The 27,223-nt window shown below is 36.9% G+C and overlaps 1 protein-coding gene across 2 annotated transcripts in view; it reads right to left on the reverse strand.

Annotated features, from left to right (window-relative positions):
- VCL (vinculin) overlaps positions 1-27,223 on the reverse strand; it is a 105,263-nt gene that overhangs the window by 47,356 nt on the left and 30,684 nt on the right. For both annotated transcript variants that reach the window (XM_004426949.3, XM_004426950.3), the window contains exons 2-4: positions 21,200-21,270; positions 424-574; positions 154-262 (exon numbers count right to left, since the gene is read on the reverse strand). In XM_004426949.3, the coding sequence (XP_004427006.1) occupies positions 154-262; positions 424-574; positions 21,200-21,270 (331 nt within the window). The remainder of the gene's footprint in view (positions 1-153; positions 263-423; positions 575-21,199; positions 21,271-27,223) is intronic.

Here is a 27,223-nt window from a genome sequence, read left to right on the forward strand (position 1 = left end):
CAGCATCAACTCCATCAGCAGAGTAGAGACACCTAAAAGCCCAATGTGTCACTACCTATCTTCTGCAAAAAGTAGGGGGAAGTGCCCCTTTCCTCTTGATCAAACATGGAGAATCCATAAAAATTTTCATTATAAAAATTGGATATGACTAACCTGGTCCAAGATTCTTTGTGTAAGTGACCAAATCTTCCATAGTTTCCACCACCTCTGCCACTGTAAGATATTCCAAAATTCCTTTGCAAACTCTAATAATTTTACGAACCTGAAAATATATTTCAGGGTATTTAGTCAAGTGAGTGAACAATAAGTGAAAACATGGTAATTCAGATGTGTAGCTATTCAACATTTTCTCATCCTAAACAATCATCAATCCTCCATTATTATTTTTATGATGAGGCTTTTTGTGGGGAAGAGATTGCCTACCTCAGCCTCATCAAAGGTGAGGAGCAGGTCTGATGTGCCCGAGAGGATGCCCCTTGACCCATCGATTAGATAATCTCGAGCAGGCACTGAGTAAGGGTCTGACTGAAGCATCTGGGCTGCCTGGACAAGCTTGGTGCAAGCATTCTCAACCCTGTGGGGAGGAACATGGCGTTAACCCACTGGCAGAACCAAGCAGAATACCATATGCAAATGCAAAGACTGTAAATGGATGCAAATTCACATTTTTCTCCCCATGGAAAATAGCCAAGACCAATTTATAATAGAACCTAAGTTTTTAGCTTTTAAAATTTACAATTAAGGGCAGCACATTCATTCATTCACTGCACTAATCCCCGGTTTTTTCTTATTTCCTGGCAACAAAAAATGATGAGAAAATGTTTCGGACCTTTTACTTTAGGGTGCTATATCTCTGTAACTCCTTGTTTCCCTACTCCTCACCCTATACACACTGCCATTAAAAGATACTACACAGACAATTGAAATCTTTTACAACAGTTTCAAATTTAACATCTGGAAATAAAATGCCAAACCACTGTGTTAAGTGAAACCTAATAATCAGACAAAGCAAAGGAATAGGAGAAAACACAAAGAAAAGGCACGAGGTAATGATAAATTTCTCATTCGTCTAGCTAAATGCATTTGTTTGACAAATCCATTGGACTGTTTGAAAACAGCCCTATAACAGTACATTGTTAATCAAAATGTCTCTGGCATTAATAACTGAACCAATTATTAATAGTTTAATATTAATATAGTTTAATATAACTTAGACGAGCTGAGCAGCCAAAAGTGTTTTTTGGTGGGGGGAGAGGAGTTCACTTAAAAGAGGAACCCAGGGCTGGCCCCGTGGCCTCGTGCTTAAGTTCAGCACGCTTTGCTTCAATGGCCCGGGTTCAGTTCTCGGGCGCAGACCTACACCACTCATCGGTGGCTGTGTTGTGGCGGCGACCCACATACAAAATAGAGGAAGACTGGCACAGATGTTAGCTCTGGGCGAATCTTCCTCAGCAAAAAAAAAAAAAAAATGTTTAAATGAAAACTTTAAATATTCAGAAGTATTTCAAAAGTCCTTTAGGAATAGCCAACCACTCACTGAAGATCACTAGTTGAAGAGCACTGAGCTTTGCTTCAAGGTTTTTTAGAGCCATTCCTTCTAACTGAAACACCTCTCTCTTTCCCCTCTTTTGCTTGACTGACCCCTACTTGTTCTCTAAGACTCTGCTTTTAAATGCCTCTTACTTCCGGAAACCATCCCAAATCTATGAGTACCTCGCCTGTGTGCTCCCCATGAGACTTATCACACTCTCTCAATTTAGTTTTCTCTATCTCCCACAAGACTATAAATTCAGCAAGGCCAAGGACCTTGCCTATCTTGTTCATTAATGTATTCACAGAGTAGAATGCCTGATACATAATAAAAGCTCAATAAATATTTATGGTTTGTTTTTTTTTTTGAGGAAGATTGGCCCTGTGTTAACATCTGTTGCCAATCTTCCTCTTTTTTCTTTTTTCTCCCCGGAGCCCCAGTACATAGCTGTGTAGCATAGTTGTAGAGTTGTAGCTCTTCTATATGGGACATGGCTTGATGAGCGGTGAGTAGGTCGGTGCCCAGGATCTGAACCAGCAAACCCCGGGCCGCCAAAGCGGAATGTGCAAACTTAACCGCTACACCACCAGGCCAGCCTCAATATTTGTTGAATGAATGAATGAATGAATTTTCAACAAGGCAATCATGAAATCATCTGTCCCATAGAAATTATTAACTTTAAAAAGTCACAAACTTGATTTTATTTCCAGGTAACATAAACCTAGATGAAATTATAGCAAACAAACATAAGCATCATAGAATGCAACTGTTGCATTACAGCTATTTGCAAGGATCTAGTTACTGCATAAGTGTTTCAAATTTGGAAAAAACAAAAAATAAAGGAAAGTTAGGAATAACTATCATGGAGAAAGGAAATAGAAAAAAAAAAAGATGAAATGGAAAAGCTCTGCAGGAATCAATTTGGTTTTCCACTAATGGTTCCCTTGTATGGTAAAATGATAGGGCCAAAACAGACACTGTACCATTTTTTTCCTGCAATAAGACATCTGATCTGTACATTAAAATTTAATGACATTCATAAAAGCCAAACAAATCCCACCATGACTAACCAGTAGTCAGAAACAGGAAGGAGTCTGTCTTGTCTGCAGAAAACAGATTTTATTTAAACATTCAAGCTGCCTGGCTTCTTAAAGCGATCTTCTATTTTTTAATACAAATCTCAATTTTTTAAAAAGCATTTTAGAGAATGACACTAGGGATAATGTCTGTTTCCTAAATAATTATATATCTTGACTATATACTAATAATATCAATTTAGATACTTTAAATCAATCAACTAGCACAGGTTTAGGCTTCTCTCTGCCTTTGAGTCTTTAACCTAAATTAATAGAAAATTCTTATGCTTTAGATCAATAGGCCAATGACAGCCTCAAGGGACCTGAAATATGTTCACTCATAACCCACTAATCCATTCTTCCCAGAATTACCATATGATATATCTTGATACAATTTAAGAGATGTAAAGGTTCCAAACTACTCAGTTCCATGTGATTTCAATTATCAATAATCAAGAAGCTGATGCTTAATATTTTATTTAAGAAAAATAAGAGAAAAACAGATTCAGAGATTATAAAGATTGATTGTCACAAGTCATTTTAAAGGTTCTTCTAGACTGTATCCAGAAGTGAGTCACTAATCTTAAATTCCTTTTGTTTCTTTCATATATTAGTTCATCTAACATATTGAGGACCTACTACATGCTATATGAGTCCTAGAAATAGAAAGATTTTTTATAAGTCCCTACCTTTAAAGGGTTACCACTTTGGTAGGAGGAGACATACATGTAAACAAACAAATATAAATTAGTATCTAGAAGTATGTCCAGCACATGCTGAGGGGACATAAAAGTGGGAGTAGTCATTTTTACCTGAGAGATTAGGAAAGTTGAGATGCAGAAGATGACAACAACTTTGTTCCTGCCCTCAGAAGCTCAGCACTACTTATAAAGATGATTCTCTTCACAGAATCTCTGAGTTGTTTTTCCAATGTAATGATTTCTCTCTCTCTCTGTCTCTGTCTCTCTCTCACTCACACACTCACACTCACACACACACACACACGTCTTTTGTGAAAAATAACATGCATTGGCAATACACCTGGTTTGACTATGAAGGGCAGTCTACTATCACAAAGTGCAGGTAACTCACTCACCCTGAAACCAAACAATCTCAATCTGCTTCTGTAAAAATCAATTATCATATCCTAGATCACTGTTTTAGCTGAGGAAAGGAGAGAGCGCTTTGGACAAAATAATAGAAAAGAGACAGTCTGATGGGCCTATTTAGACATACACTACTCCATAATTTCAAAAGCTCTCTAAAACATTCAACAAGTTAAACTTTCACCCCACTCCCAAAAACATGTTGAGGGGGGCAATTATCCTACATCAAATTCACTGTTTTACTAAAACCTGACCTTAGATGGTATAGCCATTTAGGTTATAAATACTGTCACAAAAAATGCATCCTGTTTGCTAAAGGTTGAAGTGCTACGGAGCAGAACACCTGAAAATCTGATTTCATGGAAGTCGGATTACCCAAGGAAGCAGGTGTTTACATCTTGGGACCCGTCCTTTCAAGAGAGAGAGTTGGTCAGACCACAAGCATATCCAATCACACAAAGCACAGATGACACTTGGGAGATACAAAGGAAACACGTGGAAGGAAGAAAGAGAACACAATTGGCTGGTCAAGGAGGCTAGCCCCACTGTGGCCACTGCACCTGGCACCTCCATTTCCAACCAGGCTGGCCCTGGCATAATTACTTGGCAGGCAAAACTGACTGGAAGGGCTATTCCTGCTCTCTTCTTAGCCTGTGTTGAGATTTTCTTTCCCTTCCATCTGGGCAGGGTCTCTCAAAGATCAAGAATGGCCCAGATCACTTCCAAGTTTGAGAAGCTCACAATATTTAAAAGTGAAGATGTGCCAAAACAGGATCAGAAACATGGTGGTATATTTAAGTGTTCACATTTAATACTGTTAAGCACATGATAAACACCTTTTAGGACTCCCTCTTTTTCTCTATGACTGCATATATGGTATCACTGAAGATAATATTAAAGTCCAGGCCCTTCATAAATATAAGACCTGAGTGAGAGGCCAGGTAAGGGGCAGGCCCTCAAACTTTCTCTGCTTTCCCATATTTAGAGCCTACCCTCAGCCAAAGGTCTGATGTGAAAATGACTGCTGAGGCCTCAAAAATTCACCCTTCACTAGGTATTTAAGCATTTCAATTGTTAACCTGAGGAATGAGCTCCAATAAAATTTCAGGCACCAGCAACTGGTAGTTCAGCCTTTGTAGTATCCCTCAACTAGGAAGTACTGCCTATATATATCAATTCATTCCATTCTCAGATCTTTTTGTCTATGTACATGTGATTAAAAAATAACAATAAAAATAATATATGTGAAGATTTCAAAAGACTCAGGGAGATATGTGAAAACAAAGTTTTCTTTTATATACTAGCCATTTGGCACAAATTTGACTTTAAAATAGCATAAGTAGATTCATTCTGTGGCATCCCAGCACTAGCCAATATGCTTTGCTCCTGGTGTTGCCATTTTGAGAAAGGTCAAGGATCCTCAGCCATTAGTCATCTAGAAACCTGAGTGAAGGCCATAAGCAGTTACAGTTTTTAGGAGGGAGTCAGGAACACAGAGTACAATGACAACCTGTAATCTAGTTCAAGTAGCAAGTCCACAGCACCAACTCACCCACGTGCACACTGTGTGATAACACTACGACATGCTGTTCCAATCCTGTGCTCCTAGGTTTCAAGATCCTATAGGCCTCATCCACAAATTATTCCTTTTCCTGTCATAACTCAGTGATAATACAGGACACTGCATGTGCACATCCAAAACTAAAATTAAAAACCACAATGAGTCATACTGAAAACATTCAAAACCCTTTAAAGGCAACACCAAACTCTTTTTGCTAGACCGTGTACATTGAGATAACGAAGCTAAAACACACACATAAACACCACGGGCTCACTGAATTCTTTTATTTCAGATGAGATTAGGAGGGTAGGCAGCCAGTTTTGACTTCACCTCCAAACAAAACAAGAGTCTGTCAGCGCCAAGAGATAACTGCATGTTAGGAATGGGAGGGTTAGAAGTATCACTGCTGCCCAAGCTATATGCTCCTCAAGTCTTTTTTTTTTTTTAAATAATTTTATTTATTTTTTTATTTTTCCCCCAAAGCCGCAGTACATAGTTGTATGTCATAGCTGCACGTCCTTCTAGTTGCTGTATGTGGGACGTGGCCTGAGCAGGGCCGAAGAAGCGGTGCGTCGGTGCACGCCAGGGGTTCCAAACCCAGGCCGCCAGCATCGGAGCGCTCGCACTTAACCGCTAAGCCACGGGGCCGGCCCTATGCTTCTCAAGTCTTGGTAGGAGCTTATTTGAAGGTAGGGTATGAGTCACAACCTTTGAAACCTTTAAAGCCTGAATGATTAGTCCTAGTCTTTCTGCCCATTTCCTTCACCCCCTGTTCAAATCTGGCATCTATGAAGGAAGAGGAGATTCTGAGCCTGCAAGGTTCAGTCAAGAACTCTGCTACCTACAGCTCCCTCAGCTCCTATGATCCTTCCTCCATCTCATGCTCGGGTTACAGCAGAAACAGATGAATATATAAGCAAGCGTGTCTTACAGATACTAGTAGTTTTAAAATGTATGTCGATGCTGTTGTGATGAAGAAAATAAAAAGTTATTTAAAAACATTATAAATTCATTGTATCTTTTGTTCTTATACATTCTTAATCAACTAATAATAAAAAGTCTCAGTATTATTATTTGAAGTTCCTTATGATGAAAAAAGTTAACAATCACTGTTCTACGGCACAATGTAATAAATGAGTTAGAGGTGTAAATGCCTAAACACAAAATGAAGTGGAATAGATGCAAACAGAAAATATTTTTACTTGTGAAGAAAACTGCCAAAACCTAGACTATGGTTTGGAAAAAAAGAACAAAATGTGGAGATACAAGTCCACAATAGGCTAACTTCAATCAACAGTCATTCTAAAAAAGGGTAATAAACAATAAAATAATTAACAGAATTTAGTATCCCGTAGAATTATAAATTTGTAACCACTTAATAATATTGCTTTAAAATATATAAAGCTAGAACTGACAATTATGAGGAAAACTGACAAATCTACAATTACTACAGGAGATTTCAACATACCTCAATCATAAACCAATAGTTCAAACAGACAAAATAGTAAGGTTATAAAAAGTTTGATCAATAATATTTCTGTGTTGACCTAATTGACATAAAGAGAACCATATTCTCAAGCAAAAGAGAATATACTTTCTTTTCAAACACACATAGTATACTGACCATTTATTATGTCACAAAAGAATTTTCAAGAACTGATACTATACCAACCATGTCTTTTGGGCACAATGCAATCAAATTAGATACATAACAATAAAAAATTAGCGAAAAGAACTTTAAAATCTTTAGAATGCACTCCTAAATAATACATATGGTTAAAGAGGAATTCACAACTAAAATATTTAGGGCTGAACAGCTATTAAAAGTACCTGTAGCCTTTTCTAAATTTGTAGTAGGACTTAGAGAAAAATAAGAGCCTAAATATATTTATTTAAAAACAAGAAAGACTAAAACATAAAGATTGAAATATTGAAAATAAGGCATTCAAATAATAAACTTAGAAAGTAATAATAAATATGAGAGAAGAATTTAATGAAATAGATCTTTGGGGGAAAAACTCATAAAACATAAATCTCTAAAAGAGTGATACGAAAAAAGGCAGAAATAAATAACACTGAACAAAAAAGGATAGATAAAATGGATAACTTCTTAGAAAAGTATCAGATTATCAAAGTTGACTAAAAATGAATTTAAAACCTGAATTAGATAATAAAAGGAAACTGAATGAGTAATCAAGTTTCTTCCTCCAAAAGACATTAGGCCCAGAGAGTTTTACTTAGATGCAAGTTTTGCCAAACTTTCAAGAACAGATAATCTTTATCTTATGTCAAGTGTTTCGAAGACTAGGAAGAGATCTTATTTTACGAAGCTAAAATAACCTTGATACCAAAACTGGATAAGAAAAGAACAAGAAAAGAAAATTACACATCAGGATCCCTCATGAACAAGGAAGCAAAATTCTTTTAAAATGTTAGCAAATTGAACTTAGCTCTGTATTTTATTTTTTACACCACAACCAACTAGGGTTTATCTAAAAATGCAAAGATAGGGCCGGCCCCGCGGCTTAGCGGTTGGGTGCATGCGCTCCGCTGCTGGCAGCCCGGGTTTGGATCCCAGGCGCGCACCAACGCACGGCTTCTCTGGCCATGCTGAGGCCGCGTCCCACATACAGCAACTAGAAGGATGTGCAGCTATGACATACAACAATCTACTAGGGCTTGGGGGGGGGAAATAAATAAATAAAGTCTTTAAAAAAAATAAATAAATACAAAATAAAAATGCAAAGATGGTTCACCATTCAGAAAATATGTATCTGGACAGCTAATCTTTGACAAAGGAGCCAAGAACATACAATGGGGAAAAGAAAGTCTCTTCAACAAATGGTGTTGGGAAAACTGGATAGCCACATGCAAAAAAATGAAAGTAGACCCTTACCTTACACCATACACAAAAATTAACTCCAAATGGATTAAAGACTTGAATGTAAGACCTGAAACTGTGAAACTTCTAGAAGAAAACATAGGCAGTACGCTCTTCGACATCGGTCTTAGCAACATCTTTTCAAACATCACGTCTGACCGGGCAAGAGAAACAATAGAAAAAATAAACAAATGGGACTACATCAAACTAAAAAGCTTCTGCACAGCAAAGGAAACCATCAACAAAACGAAAAGACAACCTAACAATTGGGAGAAGGTATTTGCAAACCATACTTCTGATAAGGGCTTAATCTCCAAAATATATAAAGAACTCATGCATCTCAACAACAAAACAACTACCAACCCAATTAAAAAATGGGCAAAAGACCTGAACAGACATTTCTCCAAAGAAGATATACAGATGGCCAACAGACACATGAAAAGATGTTCAAAATCACTAACTATCAGGGAAATGCAAATCAAAACTACAATGAGATATCACCTCACGCCCGTCAGAATGGCTATAATTAACAAGACAGGAAACAACATGTGTTGGAGAGGCTGTGGAGAGAAGGGAACTCTCATACACTGCTGGTGGGAGTGCAAATTGGTGCAGCCACTATTGGAAAACAGTATGGAGATTCCTCAAAAAATCAAGGATAGAGCTACCATATGATCCAGCTATTCCACTGTTTGGTATTTATCCAAAGAACTTGAAAACACCAATTTGTAAAGGTACATGCACCCCTGTGTTCATTGCAGCCTTATTCACAACAGCCAAGACTTGGAAGCAACCTAAGTGCCCATCAAGGGACGAATGGATAAAGAAGCTGTGGTATATATACACAATGGAATACTACTCAGCCATAAGAAATGATGAAATCCAGGCATTTGTGACAACATGGATGGACATTGAGGGTATAATGCAAAGTGAAATAAGTCAGAGGGAGAAAGTCAAATACCGTATGATTTCCTTCATTAAGTAGTAGATAATAACAACAATAAACAAACACATAGGGACAGAGATTGGATTGGTGGTTACCAGAGGGGAAGGGGGGAGGGAGGAGGGTGAAAGGGATAATTCAGTACATGTGTGTGGTGATGGGTTGTAATTAGTATTTTGGTGGTGAACATGATGTAATCTATGCAGAAATAGAAGTACAATGATGTACACCTGAAATTTTTACAATGTCATAAACCAATGTTACTGCAATAAACAAAAAATTAAAAAAAAAAAAAGAAAATACATATCATGTAGTAGACCAGAGACCATCTTACAGAGTAAGGGATAAAAACTGCATGATCATCTCAATAGATACAGAAAGAGCATTAAATAAAAACAAGCAATTATGATTAAAAAACTAAAAGGTCTTACTTCAGGACACAAGAAATTAGGGCAAATTTTTCTGGGAGAAAAGCTTAAAAAGTAACAGACTATTTGAAGAAAATGATTGAGGAAAAAAATTGAGAAGCTAAGGAAGAAAGCTAATAATCACCAAATGTCTTTTTTTTTTCCCAGGTATTTTCACAAACATTATCTCACTCATTTAAGCTTCACAATAACTCTTACATTATAGGATGAGATTCTTATAATGAAGAGTGAGAAAGAATCTTTTTTTTTTTTTTTTGGTGAGGAAGATTGGCCCTGAGCTAACATCTGTTGCCAATCTTCCTCTTTTTTTTTTTTCTTGCTTCAGGAAGATGGTCCCTGAGCTAACATGCATGCCAGTCTTCCTCTACTTTGTATATGGGATGCCGCCACAGCATGGCTTGACGAGGGGTGTGTAGGTCTGCGCCCAGGATCTGAACCCACGAACCCCGGGCCGCCAAAGTGGAGCCCGCGAACTTAACCACTACGCCACTGGGCCAGCCCCAGAGAAAGAATCTTAGAATACTGGAATGAGCACAAGCCTGGGAGTCAGACAGCACAGGGTTTGAATCCTTCCTCGGCCATTTACGTCCTAGGTAACCTTCAACAAGTTACTGAACTTCTCTGAGTCTCACCTTCCTCATCTGCAAGATGAAGTGAATTAAATACCACAACTTAAAGGACCCAGCTCATAACAGGTATTCAAGAAATGGAGCTATTTTTGTAAGGTTCTTTTGCTTCTACCAAGGAAATAATAATAAAGATTTTAAATACATGTGGGGAAAAAAATTTAAACCCTGAGAACTTCTTAATTTGGGACTGGACTCATCATAAAGGAACAATCAAGGTAACAGGGAATACTCGTATCTAATTACTTTTAGTGTTTCTGTTTGGTTTTACAGGGTAGGGGTGGAGCAGCCAATGACCTCAATTCATCTACAAAATAAAGCAGTTGGATTAAATAGTCTCTATGATGCTTTTTAGCTTTAAAAATGTTAAGACTTTGGGGGTTGGCCCGGTGGCATAATGGTTAAGTTCGTGTGCTCCACTGCCGCGGCCCAGGGTTCACAGGTTTGGATCCTGGATGCAGACCTACACACCACTCATCAAGCCATGCTGTGGCAGCATCCTGCATACAAAATAGAGGAAGATTCGCACAGACGTTAGCTCAGGGCCAATCTTTCTCAGAGAAAAAAAAAAAAAAGCAAATTTTATGACCTCTTTACAGCTTAAGAGTTACAAGACACTGCAGTACATCGCAAATTACTTCTGCAATAGTCTTTCCGCAGAAATACTTAGAAAAAGTGTAAACTGTTACCCTCTAAAAGTGGTATAAAGTTACTACTGCCTGGAGAGAGAGGGATGGACTAAGTGACTTCTTGGAAGGTCAGATTGCGGAAAGAACATGGACTTGGAAGCCACAAGATCACCAAAAGGTATTATGTCCTACCACTTACTAGCTGAGCCACCTCAGGTGAGTTAAAATTTGTCAAATCTCAGTTTTCTTGTCTGTAAATGAAATTATTAATACCTTGAAGTTGGTGTTCTCAGAATTACATGAGAAAATGAAAATACATAAGTATCTGGCCCAATAATATGTACTCAATAAATGTGAGTTCCCTTGGCCCGTTGAGTTACTTTCAATCATGTGATTTTTAGACAATGGAAACCAAAGTATTACATGTTTCAAGTTTTGTTTATTTCTTAATCATGAAGGCCATACACAGTAAACCAAGGATCAAAGCTGTTTAGAACTTTTCTGCCAGTTAATAAAATGACTCAGAGTTCATTACTGAGAAGACTCAAAACTTAAATCATTTTTGTTTGAGAAAGTCTGTGAAAAACAGTAGTACCCAACTATGTTTAATGTGGCAAGTTCAAAGGTAAACTATTTAAAGTTTGAGTGCTTGCTCTAGGTCAAAAATGCAGCAAGTCAGCTGGCATATGTGAATGATTATCTCAAAGAAACCTGGTCATCTATCTTAAGAGATAAAATCTTCTCTTAAAATAGCAATGGAAAAGATCACAAAAAACTCAAGTTAAAAACACAAAACACTAGAATCACACATTAGCCCCAGACAAGCAAAGTGCATTGAGTGGTATGATCAAATAATTAATTCCAAAAAAAGATATTCTGGGCACTTTCACCGAGAAGAGTGTTTAAAAATACAAATTCCATCACAAATTATTTTGAGTGTTCAAGATCATAAGCAAAGAAAAAACTGAATATAAGGGCTGGTGATCTAAAAGTATGACACTACTTTAGGTCAAAAGAGATCTAAATTAAGTGTAAGCATGTTTTAATCCTTTTCAAATTTCTTCTTTGTACATGAATATCAACCAAAGTAAAATTGTGCAAATATATAACGTTAATTGTGCTCAACTAATAAATTTTATGGGCTAAAACAAGGCAATTTCCTAGGAAATATGATAAATGGCAATCATGCAGATTTCCAATAGTACATACATCCTTTCACATAGTATTTTAGGAACATCCTTTGGTTCAACAAGCCTAGACATTACAATATGTTTCAAAAATAGTCCAAGCTGGTGAATTAATCCAAGTTTTGATGATCTCAAGCAGACTGTTCAGAGCAGCACTGAGACAGCGAGTGGCAACACTTCACATTTCTAAATGAAACTGTCACTTGCCTGCCAACAGACAAAGCGCATTATGCCCTTTTTAAATTCATACCACAAAACCACCTCACAAGTGATACCTTTTGATACGTTTGGATACTAAACACCCTTGGATAAGGTCCAAGAACTGCCTCCCTTATCCATTTCTGCTCCATTGCAGAAATAAGAAATTCCATTGTATACCGCAATAGCAATTTTTCTGAGGCAAAGAAAATAGTTTGCCATAAACAGTTTTTACATATAAGGAATCAATTTGAAGCAAATCCACACTGACCGAAAATGAATCTGGTCGGTTTGACATATAGTACTGTCCTTCACTAGCACCTATTATTCATCCTGTATTGGTTATGAATCTTCCTGAGAAACCACTCTCACCTGGTCATTCTACTGCTCGAGAACTGCAAAGCTTCTCTGCTGCCCAATTCCAAATTGCTCTGCCTGGCTCTCAAGGGCCTTCTTCACCTGGCTCAACCTACCTACCTAGCTTAGTTCCCTACTCCCCGCATGACTGTTCCTCTCCTCACAGCCCCATGACTGGCTCATGCCATTCATTCCACCCAGACTATTTTCCTTTCTCCCCACATCTGTCCTCACTCACAGTATTTTCCTTTTTCCCTACATCTATCCTCCCAAGTCCAACTTTCTACATGAAGTCTCTTTCCACTATTCCTACCTATAATGATAGCTCTCTTTCTCTGAATTCCTATTATAGTTAAAGCCAGTGTGTATTATACCTCTTTAATTTGAAACTTGTTAAAGCCTTTTTTTTTTTTTTTTTTTTTTTTGCTGAGGAAGATTCACCCTGAGCTAACATCTGTGTCGATCTTCCTCTATTTTTTAGTGTGTGGGCCACCAGCACAGCATGGCAGCTAACAGAGCAGTGTTGGTCTGTGCCTGGAAACCAAACCCAGGCCGCCGAAGTGGAGCGTGTTAAACTTAACCACTAGGCCACCAGGTCTGGCCCATTAAAGCATTTTTTTTAAATCTCTTGGTAGCAGAACTTTTCCACCTTTGTTCCTCCATGATATACAGAAGAATAAAACTCAAATATATGACACACCCCCACGGGTGTACCTGGGATTATGTACAATTTCCAGCCACCATAGCTGTAATTCCACTAATTTCTCTCCCACTTAAGAAAGCAAAAGAAGCCAGTGAATACATTATACTTCAATCAAAGCTAAAAGAAAAAAAAAATACCTAGTGAGCAAGAATGAAAGAGATGTTATTATACATGTGACCTTGAATACACTGAATTTACTTTTTAAAAAAAGCAAAGCATTTGCAAACTTTGGTACTTTATTACTATTAATAAATAACTTGTAATACATCTTACAAGTGGCCCAACAGTTATTCTATGTAGCACTTAGCATGCTAGACACATAAAAAGCAATCAATAAATATGTAATTAACCAATTAATGTCTCTAGCCCATTAATCAATCAATTGCACATAAATATTACTGCTGCTGCTGCCTGATAATGATGATTGACGATGATGATGCAAAATACAAACACGGAATACAGTAGCTGAATCTCCTGCTGACAACCTCTAAAAGAACAAATGACTTCTTTTTTTCTCTTTTATTATTTATTTATTTATTTATTTTTTAATGAGGTAACATTGGTTTATAACATTATATAAATTTCAGGTGTACTTCATTATATTTTTATTTCTGTGTAGATTACATCATGTTCACCACCCAAAGACTAATTACCATCCATCACCCTACACATGTGCCCAGTCACCCCTTTCACATTCCTCCCTTCCCCCCCCTCCTCTGGTAAGCACCAATCTAATCTCTGTAACTATGTGTTTGTTTGTTGTTGTTGTTGTTTTCATCTTCTATTTATGAGTGAGATCATACAGTTTCCCCCTCTGACTTATTTCACTTAGCATAACACCCTCAAGGTCCATCCAGGTGGTCACAAATGTCCAGATTTCATCCTTTTTTATGGCTGAGTAGTATTCCATTGTGTATATATACCATATATCTTCTTTATCCATTCGTCCCTTGATGGGCACCTAGGTTGTTTCCAAGTTTTGGCTGTTGTGAATAATGCCACAGTGAATATAGGGGTGCATATATCTTGACACATTTGTGTTTTCACATTCTTTGGATAAATACCCAGCAGTGGAATAGCTGGATCATATGGTAGTTCTATTCTTAATCTTTTGAGGAATCTCCATACTGTTTTCCACAGTGGCTGTACCAGTTACATTCCCACCAGCAGTATATGTGAGTCCCCTTTTCTCCACATCCTCTCCAACACTTGTTATTTCTTGTCTTGTTAATTACAGCCATTCTGATGGATTTAAGATGAAATTTCATTGTAGTTTTGATTTGCATTTCCCTAATAATTAGTGATGATGAACATCTTTTCATATGCCTGTTGGCCATCTGTATATCTTCTTTGGAAAAATGTCTGTTTGGATCTTTTGCCCATTTTCTAATTGGCTTGTTTGTTTTTTTGTTGTTGAGATGTATGAGTTCTTTATATATTTTGGAGATTAACCCCTTATCAGATGTATGGTTTGCAAATATCTTCTCCCAATTGTTAGGTTGTCTTTTCAGTTGTTGATGGTTTCCTTTGTAGTGCAGAAGCTTTTTAGTTTGATGTAGTCCCATTTGTTTACTTTTTATATTGTTTCCCTTGCCTGGTCACACATGGTATTTGAAAATATGCTGCTAAGGGGCCAGCCCCATGGCTTAGCGGTTAAGTGCATGCGTTCTGCTAGTGGCGGCCCGGGTTCAGATCCCGGGCGCACACCGATGCACTGCTTGTCCAGCCATGCTGAGGCGGCGTCCTACATACAGCAACTAGAAGGATGTGCAACTATGATATACAACTACCTCCTGGGGCTTTGGGGAGAAAAAGGGAAAAAAAATAAAGGAGGAGGATTGGCAATAGATGTTAGCTCAAGGCCAGTCTTCCTCAGCAAAAAGAGGAGGATTGGCATGGATGTTAGCTCAGGGCTGATCTTCCTCACAAAAAAAAATATATATATATGCTGCTAAGACTGATGTCAAAGAGAGTACTATCTATGTTTTCTTCTAGAAGTTTTATGGTTTCAGGTCTTACATTCAAGTCTTTAATCCATTTTGAGTTAATCTTTGTGTATGTTGTAAGATAATGGTCTATATTCATTCTTTTGCATGTGGCTGTCCAGTTTTCCCAACAACATTTATAGAGGAGACTTTCCTTTCTCCACTGCAAGTTCTTGGCTCCCTTGCCAAAAATTAGCTGTCCAGAGATGTGTGGGTTTATTTCTGGGCTCTCGATTCTGCTCCATTGATCTGTGTGTCTGTTTTTGTGCCGCTACCATGCTGTTTTGATTACTATGGCTTTGTAGTATATTTTGAAATTAGGGAGTGTGATGCTTCCAGCTTTGTTCTTTTTTCTCAGGATTCCTTTGGCCTTTCTGGGTCTTTTGTTGTTCCATATAAATTTTAGGATTCTTTGTTCTATTTCTGTGAAAAATGTCATTGGAACTTTGGTAGGGATTGCACTGAATCTGTAGATTGCTTTAGGAAATACAGATGTTTTAACTATGTTATTTCTTCCAATCCAAGAGCACAGAATATCTTTCCATTTCTTTCTGTCTTCTTCAATTTCTTTCAACAATGTTTTATAGTTTTCAGTGTACAGGTCTTTCACCTCTTTGGTTAAATTTATTCCTAGGTATTTTATTCTTTTTGTTGCAATTGTAAATGGGATTGTATTCTTAATTTCTCTTTCTGCTACTTTGTTGTTAGTGTATAGAAACTCAACCGACTTTTGTATGTTGATTTCGTATCCTGCAAATTCACCGTATTCACTTATTATTTCTAAAAGTTTTTTTGTGGATTCTTTAGAGTTTTCTGTATATAAAATCATATCATCTGCAAATAGTGACAGTTTCACTTCTTCCTCTCCAATTTAGATCCCTCTTATTTCTTTTTCTCGCCTGATTGCTCTGGCTAGGACTTCCAATACTATGTTACATAAGAGTGGCGGAAGCGGGCATCCTTGTCTGGTTCCTGTTCCTAGAGAGATAGCTTTCAATTTTTCTCCCTTGAGGATGATATTAGCTGTGGGTTTGTCATTTATGGCCTTTATTATGCTAAGGTACTTTCCTTCCATATCCATTTTATTCACAGTTTTTTATCATAAATGGCTGCTGTATCCTGTCAAATGCTTTCTCTATGTCTATTGAGATGATCATGTGATTTCTATTCTTCATTTTGTTAATGTGGTGTATCACACTGATTGATTTGCAGATGTTGAACCATCTTGCATCCCTGATGCCACTTGATCATGGTGTATGATATTTTTAACGTATTGTTGTATTTGATTTGCTAGTATTTTGTTGAGGATTTTTGCGTTGATGTTCATCAGTGATATTGGCCTGTAATTTTCTTTTTTTGTGTTGTCCTTGTCTGGTTTTGGTATCAGAGTAATGTTGGCGTCATAGGGTGAGTTAGGAAGCTTCCCCTCCTCTTCAATTTTTTGGAAGAGTTTGAGAGGAATAGGTATTAAGTCTTCTTTGAATGTTTGGTAGAATTTACCAGGGAAGCCATCTGGTCCTGGACTTTTATTTTTTGGGAGGTTTTTGATTACTGTTTTGATCTCCTTACTGGTGATTGGTCTATTCAAATGCTCTATTTCTTCTTGATTCAGTTTTGGAAGATTGTATGATTCTAAGAATTTATCCATTTCTTCTAGATTGTCCAATTTGTTGGCGTATAGCTTTTCATAATATTCTCTTATAATCTTTTGTATTTCTGAGGTGAACAACTGACTTATTATAGGGTGAGTATAACCAATATTTTAACAGTACAGCATGGCCATTATACTCTTGAAGTCTATGAATATTGCAGCAGTTTCTATGGCAATCATCATGCAACCCTATACCTCTTGTGCAACAGTGTGGCTATTAATGCAATCTTGGGTAAAATTAGTAAATTGTAAACTCTATCTACCAGTGTAGTCAGGGATTAGATAACTTTTGCTCCACCCAAGAGAAAGCCTTCCTGCGACAATGCAAATCTTGCTCTATATTAAAATAGCTCTCACTTTTACAATAAGGAATTGCCCCAGCATTGGAAGTCTCTCATTGACAGTTACAACTCAAATATATAATCTTTAACTGATATTAAATCATTCTCCAACATTCCAACATGGCTTTAATTGCCAGTCATACAAATAGATTATGATTTGATTTTGAGACCCCCAAATCCTGAAACTGTCAAAAATTCTGAAAATGTCATAACCTTCCCTGAAAAATCTCTAATTATATATCAGATTACTTAGGAATAAATCTATCTACAGACCAAGAGTCTTCTGTTTTCTCTAACCCTGACATTCTAACATTCTAGGAGTGGAAATTGATCTAAGAATAAATTTTTAAAGCTTATTTTATTCTCTAGTGTTGCCAAAGAAGACACTATGTAGAAATCCTTGTGAAAGTGGATATCAGAGGAAGCTTCAGTCTATCATGCCCTGGAAACTTCGAAACATCAACCAAACAGCCAAAAGAATGTCTTACTCAACAGTTCCAAGGATGTCATTAATTGCTTCCATCTGTTTCCCTCTCTGTCCCCTCCCCCTCCCAGTCAAGGCGTCTACTAAAGTTATTTTCTGCTTCATTTTGCATTCTCAAGAAAGGCATAAAGAGCCATCATGTTTTGAACTGCAGAATATTTATTTGCCCCCAAATTTGTTTGACAACCACAGCCATATTGTTTTTGTACTCTAGGCTATTTTCAGATAGCATTTCAGAGTGTAGTATATTCAGTTATGTGCTTTTTAAACACTGCTCAGCAAATATTTCAGTTGGTCATAACAGTGTTTTTCCCTGACTCCCCAAGGAGACCAGGGTTTTTCCCCATGGTATAAAGGTTAAAACCTCTGAATGGTTTCGTCCATTGATGATCCTTACCTAAATGAATTGTTTCATTAAAAGTTGCACAATGATGACTTTCTAATTCTGTCATTTATTCCACATTTATTGGTTAGAATTCCCCTCATCAACTAGGGCTATTAGGCTACTGTGAAATAAAGTCTGTACAGGAAAGGCAGGATAGTTACAAATTTTTTTGTCTCATGATGAGAACTTTTAAGATTTGTTCTCTTAGCAACTTTCAAATATACAATACAGTACTATTAACTATAGTCACCATGCTGTACATTACATCCCCAAGACTTATTTATCTTATAACTGGAAGCTTGTACCTTTTGACCACCTTCACCCATTTCACCCACCTCCCACCTCTGGCAACCACTAATCTCTGTATCTACGAGTTTGCTTTTTTACGGATTCCATATATAAATGAGATCATACAGTATTTGTCTTTCTCTGTCTGACTTGTTTCATTTAGCAAAATGGCCTCAGGGTCTACCCATGTTGTTGCAAATGGCAGGATTTTCTTCATTTTTATGTCTGAATATTTCATTGTGTGTATATACCACATTTTCTTTATCCATTCATTCATCGATGGACGCTTAGGTTGTTTCCATGTCTTGGCTACTGTAAATAATGCTGCAATGAACACGGGGGTGCAGACATCTTTTTGAGCTAGTGATTTCCTTTGGATAAATACCCAGAAGTGGAATTGCTGGATCATATGGTAGTTCTATTTTTAATTTCTTGAGGAAGCTCTGAAAAGGCAGAATAAATGCTTAATTCTTTTCTTTAAATTACCAATTAACAGAGTAAGGGTTGGTGTCGTAGTTACCACCAAGGGTGATCAATGAAGTTTTGTTTTGTTTTAAAGTTATCTACTTTTTAAAAAAATGTCACAATTAGGGCACACTCCTTAATGTGCCTACATCCCCAAGGAAGCCTGTCAGAGCACATAGCATATTTCAAGGGTATATCTCTGGGAATGAGCAGAAATGAGTTTCCAAAAAAATTCATTTACCAATCAAATGATATTCATAGACTTAAATGTCAAGGTTGAAAGAACTTTCTGTAGGGTCATCTAGTCCAACTACCCACCTGATTTTGAAACCGCCTGTACACTATCTCACCATACTCTGTACCTTCCAGGGGGTGAGGGACAAACGGGTACAAGCTAGAGCGGTGTTTTTAATGTAAGGTAAATGCAAATTTAACTATGTTTAGTGACAGCATAGGATTTCTCTTCATATTACCATGCTGACAGAATGGCACGCAAACAATGTAGGCTCCTGTTGGTTAGAGCTGGAAGAAACCTTGGAGGTCACGAAGTCCAATGAAAGCAAGTTAAAAAAGATAGTCCCACAAAACAGGCTCTACAAAAAACAGATGCTTCTGGTACCTTACTTCCTGACACATGAACATTTTGCAGAATTAACAGAAACATAGTTCTGTAAGCACCCACTCAAGTAAGTTAGAAATAATAAGACATCAGTATGGGTGAAATTTTGCATCTGTTCAATGAAAATAATAGAACACAAGGAGGATAAAAATAAAGGAACACTTCTTGCTTTATTTAAAATCGTGATATATAACATACATACAGAAAATTGCATAAAACATATGTATAATACAATGAATAATTATAAAACCATTAATCATGTAACTCAACACTTAAGTCAAGAAATAGAACATTATTACCACTTTAGAAGCCCCTGTGTGCCTCTCCCTGAGTATAACCCTCTTCCTTCTGCCCAGAGGTAACACTACCCTGACTTTTGTGATCATTATTTCCTTACTCATCTTTATCTTATGACTATATAAATAGGCATCCCTAAATAACTCAGTTTATTTCCACATGTTTTTGAATTTTAAATAAATGGAACCTACCTACCTATCTTTCTACCTGTCTATTATTCACGACCTTCAATTATTTTTGAGATTCATTCATTCTTTTCTTTTTTAATTCAGGTGACATTCATAAAATTAACCATTTTAAAATGAAAAACTCTCATTCCTTTTTATTACTGATTAATATTCCAATTTATGACTATACCACGATTGTTTTTATCCATTTTACTGTAGATAGACCAGTGGGTCATCATGAACAATGTTGATATCAATATTTTTGTATCTGGATCCTAGTGTGCATAGGCATAAGTTTCTCTAGGAGACACACCTGGGAGTGAAATTGCCTATCTTCTGCTTTACTAATGCCAAAGTGGCTGCACCAATATATGTTCCCAACAGCAGTGTATGAGATTTCCAATTGTTCCACATCCTCATCAACAACTGATATTATCATTACCAGACTTCTTGATTTAGGGGTTTATAATAGAATAATTTGTACTTCTCTGATAACTAATGAGATACAGCACCTTTTCATAGGTTTATTGGCCATGTGGAGTTCCTCTCTTTTGTTTTTTTATTTTTATTTTTTATTTTTTTAAATTTTTTGTTTATTGCAGTAACATTGGTTCTTTTGAAGTGACCATTCAAATCCTTTGCCCTTTTTTTTTTTTAACTAAATAGACTTATTCTTATTGACTCGTAGAGGTTCTACTTTTTTTTTTTAATTGTCTTATACCTCAGCCTTTACTTTTACTTAGGACTTGACTGCCATATAAAACAAAGTCATTAATCAAAGGCAACATAATCAAGAACCTGAGAAGCTTTAGCTAATCAAAAGTTAGTATCTCTGCTTGCCTTACGTAGGAGAGGCCAAACGTCTGGAAATTATTTGCAGGAGTACTAGGAGATATGTAAATATAACTTAAAGTTAAAATCCTACTAAAATATGTTACAGTAATTTTTTTTTAAGTTTGTATCTACAGTTATTCCCTTATCTCCAAGTAAAGGTGTTTTAACATACAATTTAGATTCATGCATGCTAAGGTCAGAATGTTTCTGAATCCTTTCCATTCTGGAAAACAAAACTCAGAAATAATGGTTTTATTAGAAATTATTAGGTCAAAAATGCCTAACACCAATGAATAAAATCAACAGTAGGAAGCCTGAGTGTTGAAACATGAAAAATTGAAATTTCAATTGCAAACAGAGCTCTATATTGTTTTTTAAAAAGTTGCTCCTGGAATCATTTTTCTTTCCTAACAAGAGGATTATTTGGCTTAGCAACAGAAGATTTTTAATTACTCACTTAATAAATGCTGGTGGCATATCTCTCTTTAAAATCTGATCTTCCGTGGTTTGAACGGTCTCTTTTCCAACCTACAGCGGAAAAAGATTCACAATTCAAATATAAATTCTCAGACTTTAAAACTATTACTTAAACATATTTGAAACATATACTTTACACATAATCTATCATTTGAAATTATCAAGATTGCTCCCATATATGCTTCCACAATATACTTGGATAATAATATGGAGTACAAACATAATATTAACCCTTCTTCAGAGTAATTAATTTGAAGGCATCAGTGAGCACAGTGAGAATAAAAGAGAAATTCATCATTGAGAATATACATGTGTATATGGGTGCATGTTGAGCTGACAAACTGCTACATCTCTAAAAGAGCACATGAAGTACATGAATCAAGTTAGGTAGGCAAAGATGTCTATACAGAAAAAAACTGATGTTACCAAAATGGAAAAATATGTGAAGCAATTATGACTCTGAAACTAGAAACCAAACGTATGAAAATATACAACTTTACTAGTAATTAACATGATTTTTCCCTACTTATAAAGCAACTTAAAAAGAAATAATATGTAATGCTGAATGCTACAATGGAAATAGACAGTTTTACACCCTGCTAGTGGCAATGTAAATTGGTATATTCTCATGGGAAAATCATTTCCTAGCGTGTGTTAAGAGACATAAAAAATGTCATATCCAGGAATTCTACTTATGAGAATATATCATATAAGCAATAATACCAAATGTGGTAATAACAATATTCACAAAAGTATTCACTATCATGTTAGCTATAAAAGCTAAAACGTTTTTTAAATAACTTATCCAACAACAAGGAACAGTTAAGTAAATTAAGATATATCTTTAGATTGAGTACTGCGGGGCCATTAAAACAACGGTTACAAAGACTCAGCACTGGGATGGCGCAGTGGTTAAGTAAGTGCACTCTGCTTCAGCGGCCTGGGGCTCACAGGTTCAGATCCCGGGTGCAGATCTATGCACCGCTTATCAAGCCATGCTGTGGCAGGTATCCCAGATATAAAGTAGAGGAAGAAGGGCACAGACATTAGCCGGCAGCCAATCTTCCTCAGCAAAAAGAGGAGGATTGGCAACATATGTTAGTTCAAGGCTAATATTCCTCACCAAAAAAAATAAAATAAAAAGACAGCACTGGGCCGGCTCCGTGGCTCAGCGGTTAAGTGCGCACGCTCTGCTGCTGGCGGCCCGGGTTCGGATCCTGGGCGCGCACCGATGCAATGCTTCTCCGGCCATGCTGAGGCCGCGTCCCACATACAGCAACTAGAAGGATGTGCAGCAATGACATACAACTATCTACTGGGGCTTTGGGGGGAAAAAAATAAAGAAAATTACATAAAAAAAAAAAAGACAGCACTATGAGAAAATGTTTATAACACTATATTTCATTTAAAAGGAGGAATAAAAAATAATAAATACACTATGATTACAACAAACCAAAAAAACCCATACCTATAAGGACATGTATAAGGCAAAACAAAATGTTAACAGTGGTTGTATTAATGCTTGGGAAATTTTGAGTGAATTTGTATCTGTATTTCCTGTTTTCTAATTTTCTGAAATGTGAATATACAAATTTCGTAATTTAAAAAGTAATATTAAAATGTTACTCTGGATTATTTAGGTGCAATTATTTCCTACCTAATAATTTTAGTAATTATCTATCATTTTATATAAATCTTCCAAATAATAATGGCCAAAAATTTTTTAAAATATCAAATAATAAAAGTCACACTAACCAGATTGTATGTACATGCATGTGTATTTATTATACCACAAATGGTACACATACTTAACTTTCTTCAAAATTATTCTTATGTAGGGCTTGGATGTCAATTTTTCTTTCACTATATTACATAAAGTACTCTAGAAGAGGTAAACTTTAATATAGCAAATGGTGAAATTCACCCATTTTACCAACATAAAACTACCTAGGAGTGCTAAGTCATAAATATAAACCACATTTTAATGTGAAATCTGTGAAATTTTTGAAAGCCAGAATGTATCTCAACCCTACTATTTAACCATTTAACTTTTGATTGAGTTTAAGGAAGAAAAACAAGTAAGAAAAATCCCTAAATGCATAGTGAATCAGCTAAAGACAATAACACAATGAACTATTCTCAGAGAATACAAGTCATGCATAAGTTAATGAATACGAGTTTTTTCTCTCAAGTTAATAGCTCAGAAAAAAGCAACACACATACACCACTGTGTAATAGCCAGTGCTTTTGTAGACAATAGACTGTCTGTATCATAATAAAAGCCTTACAAGTCAGCAGCTGGTTCTCTAAAGTTTCTCAGATCAAAACATGACAGAATATTTCCAGATGTATTGTTCACTACATTTTCCAACTAAAATCAACCATTCAAAAAGCTGTGGGCCAAGATTTCATGAAGTAAAAAACGAAGTTCAGCAACAAAGTCACTAGTTCATACTAATTATAAAGCGCCTAAAAGGATATTCACATTTACACACATGAAGATTCCTTTTATTTTACACACACACAGACAGACAGAGAAAGAGAGAAGGGAGGGAGAGAGGGAGTGAGTTTCTTTTATATCTCCTTTAGAAAATATTCAGTGCTTCAGTGTTATTAAACATTTATTAACCATAACTACATGCACCAGGCACTGTTCTAGGTACTTGGGATACAGCAGGGAGTAAAAATACTCATCCCTCCTTGCCTATTCATTCCTCCCCGCCCCCAAACCCTTAGCAACCACTGATATTTTTACTGTCTCTATCATTTTGCCTTTTCCAGAATGTCGTATAGTTGTAATCATACATATGCAGCCTTTTCAGATTGGCTTCTTTCAATTAATTTAAATTACCACATATGGCTAGTGGCTACCATATTGGACAGCTCAGGTCTACGGGACTTGCACTGTCTCCTAAAACTGGTCTTCCTGCCTCCAGACTCTTCCTTCTTCTAATTCAATCTTCACAGCTGTGGTCTCTTCACAGAAGCAAGGAGCTGGGGCTGGAAAGACAGGAGTTGCAGGTGGAGAAGAGAGGGATCAGACAGACCAAGCAGAAAGACAAGCACAGGCAAAGGCTCAGATGTGTTTGAGCACATGGTTGACTAGACAAGAAAAGCAGGCTCGTGTGGCTTCCGCAAAGGAAATGAGGCTAGAAAAGAGTCAACCTGGGAAAGGCTTTGTATGCCAAGTGAAGGCAGAGAGGATTGTGTAATTAATCTGCCCATTTATTCAAAGGTTGTCATCCTCTGTTCTAAATCTTTCCAATTCACTAGTCTATCACTTAAGTATCAAGTCAAGAACTTCCAAAGAAGCCAGGTGCTAAAGATATATAGGACCAGAAAGGCATCTCCTACATGAACAACTGGCAAAGCATATCTAGGGGAGCCCAAGACAAAGCTTTGCATTTCTAAGCCATCAACCAGGAGATGACAAGAAAAGCACTTTCCTCCTCTCTTTCACACCATCAAAACAGAAACAGTTTCTTTTTTTTTTCCCCCCCAAAGCCCCAGTAGATAGTTGTATGTCATAGTTGCACAGCCTTCTAGTTGCTGTATGTGGGACGCCGCCTCAGCATGGCCGGAGAAGCGGTACATCTGTTCGAGCCCAGGATCTGAACTCAGGCCACCAGCAGCGGAGCGCGAGCACTTAACTGCTAAGCCACGGGGCCGGCCCAGAAACAGTTTCTATAGCACCCAACTTTAACAAATAAAAATAGGGTAGAACAATGAAGAAAGGGATTAATTCGCAAAATGCTCTTTGTTAACCAATAGGAATCTTCACGGCTTGTGGAAAAACACTATTCCTGGAGGTCAGCCTTAGTATGGGGAAGCATATGATTCCTACTACAGGCTACAACTTCGCAAACAAGCAGTTAGTAATCATCTTAACAAATGCTTCCTGCACCTGTGCAGTACCGAGTCATAAGAACACTTGGCTGGCTAAGCCAAATGTTTTTACTACATACATGTTAAGAGCACACGCATGGGAATTTGGTGACTTGGTTTCTCGTTCCTGCTTAGCTAATAAATGGCTATGTGACCTCAAATAAATCACTTAACTACTCAAATATTTATTCTACCACTACATGATCTCTGTGTCTCCTTGCTTGTCTACTGTGGGTTAGACAAACTCCCTTTTAGCTCTCTGATAAAGGAAACTTACCTTTAAATTTATCTTTTCTACCTTAAGTCCTCATTTACTACCTAAAATTCCTTTTGGGAACAAGACAAGGTATAAAATGATTAATAAATACAAAATTTAAAAGCTCTCACTTCCAGTATATTTTATCTGTATAAATGATGATTTATGATTTATGATTGCGAGATTAAACTAAAGTAGATGCCTGATTTTTTAACCTTAAAATAAATCTTATTCCCTCTGGAAAAAAGACCTATACGTTAAAGGGTAAAAAACAAATCGCAGAGAAAAGAATGACACATAGGTCTTAGTTATAGTCTAAGTTCTGAGCAGGTTTTCCAGATCAGCATTTAAAAGAAACGCTTTCCAAGTAATCTAACTTTATAGCAAACACATTTTATTGCTTCCAAACTTTATTCCATTGCTGAAACTCAGATTTGTTGGTTCTATTCACTGCTAAAATTATTTCTCTTTTATTTTCTTCTTCAGAGAATTGTCTTTAACTCTTGAGGCCCAATTCCATTCACTTCAATAAACACTCAGTAAGTGCCAACTATGTGTCCGATAGGTGGTGGGAAGAGAATGAGATAAGAAATAAAGCATCTTTAGACATATAAACTGAAATAATGGTAGTGAATGAGTAAAAGGCCTGGGGGTATTTTCAGGGGGTTTGGCAGGAAGCCCTGTTTCTTTTGAAGAGCTCTTACTCTGTTCAGTAATTCAAACATCTTTTGTTCAATATGTGACTTTAGTTCAAAATTCTATGTGAGGGGCCTTCTGTCTTCTGTTGTTGTTATTTTTACTCCTTTTATCACAATCTACTCAATTTGGTTCAGTAATGTAGGAAGATTTGGTTTCTTTCCAGCAAAACTGGCTTGGCTGGTTCAAGTCACTACCCAGACTAAAAAATACGTTAATGTAGATGTCTCGCTTAGTTAGACTAAGTATAAGAAAACAGGAAGACAAAACACAGCAGGGAGGACTTGTGTTATCGATTTGTACAATGTAAGTGGTAATTATAGAGCAATATATTAAAAAGGTGGCAAGGAGATGGTAATCAACAGAAGTTCTTAACATATTTAGACAAGAAGATATAAATGATGAAAATGTAAGCCTAACTTAAAGTTACAGTGGACCAAGCTACAAGGCCAATTGACTGTGACCAATTCGTTGTGACCAGACAAGGGAATGTGCACCCATCTGCTTGTACTTAGTTTAGCTCAAATCAATGTTTCTTACGGCGTAAGTTTTAGGCTGGTCAATCTATTAAACTGAACAGCCATTCTGTTGTGCAGCTGCATCCAGTACCACGCCTGGGCCTTACAAGGATAATGATAATGTATGTGACTCACCATCAGCAACACCTTTGATTGTTTTCCTGCAGTGGTGACGGACTTGTGATCCATCCACCCCCTCACTGGTACCTGCTGTATCATTCACAGATGATACATTAGAGTCAGCTGTTTAAAAAGTCATATATTCAGAAAAACTAGGATTCTCTTACTCTGATTTCCAGTTCATTCATTAATCAAGCGCTTATTGAGTACTTCCTATGTGGTAGGCACTGTATACAGCACCGTGTGTAACGGGAATACCAACATAAGCGAGACTCAGTCCTTGCCCTTCAGAGACAGAAAAACACTTAAACAAATCATTGTAACACAGTGCAATGCATGCTCTGATAGAGTTACACCCAAGTTTCAGCTCTGCGTCAGTGAGATAGGGAAGGTTTCACAGAGGAAAAGAAACTCGAGGAAGGCTGATAAGAGTTCTCCAGGAGTAATGGGATATGGGGAAGAAAGGAGAGCATTCCAGTAGTGGGGCAGCATATGTGAAAGCATGGCCAGTTCAGGGAACACAGATCTA

The sequence above is a fragment of the Ceratotherium simum genome, chromosome 6 (genome assembly GCF_057802395.1).
Source record: "Ceratotherium simum simum isolate JZ-2026a chromosome 6, ASM5780239v1, whole genome shotgun sequence".
Lineage (NCBI taxonomy): Eukaryota > Metazoa > Chordata > Mammalia > Perissodactyla > Rhinocerotidae > Ceratotherium > Ceratotherium simum.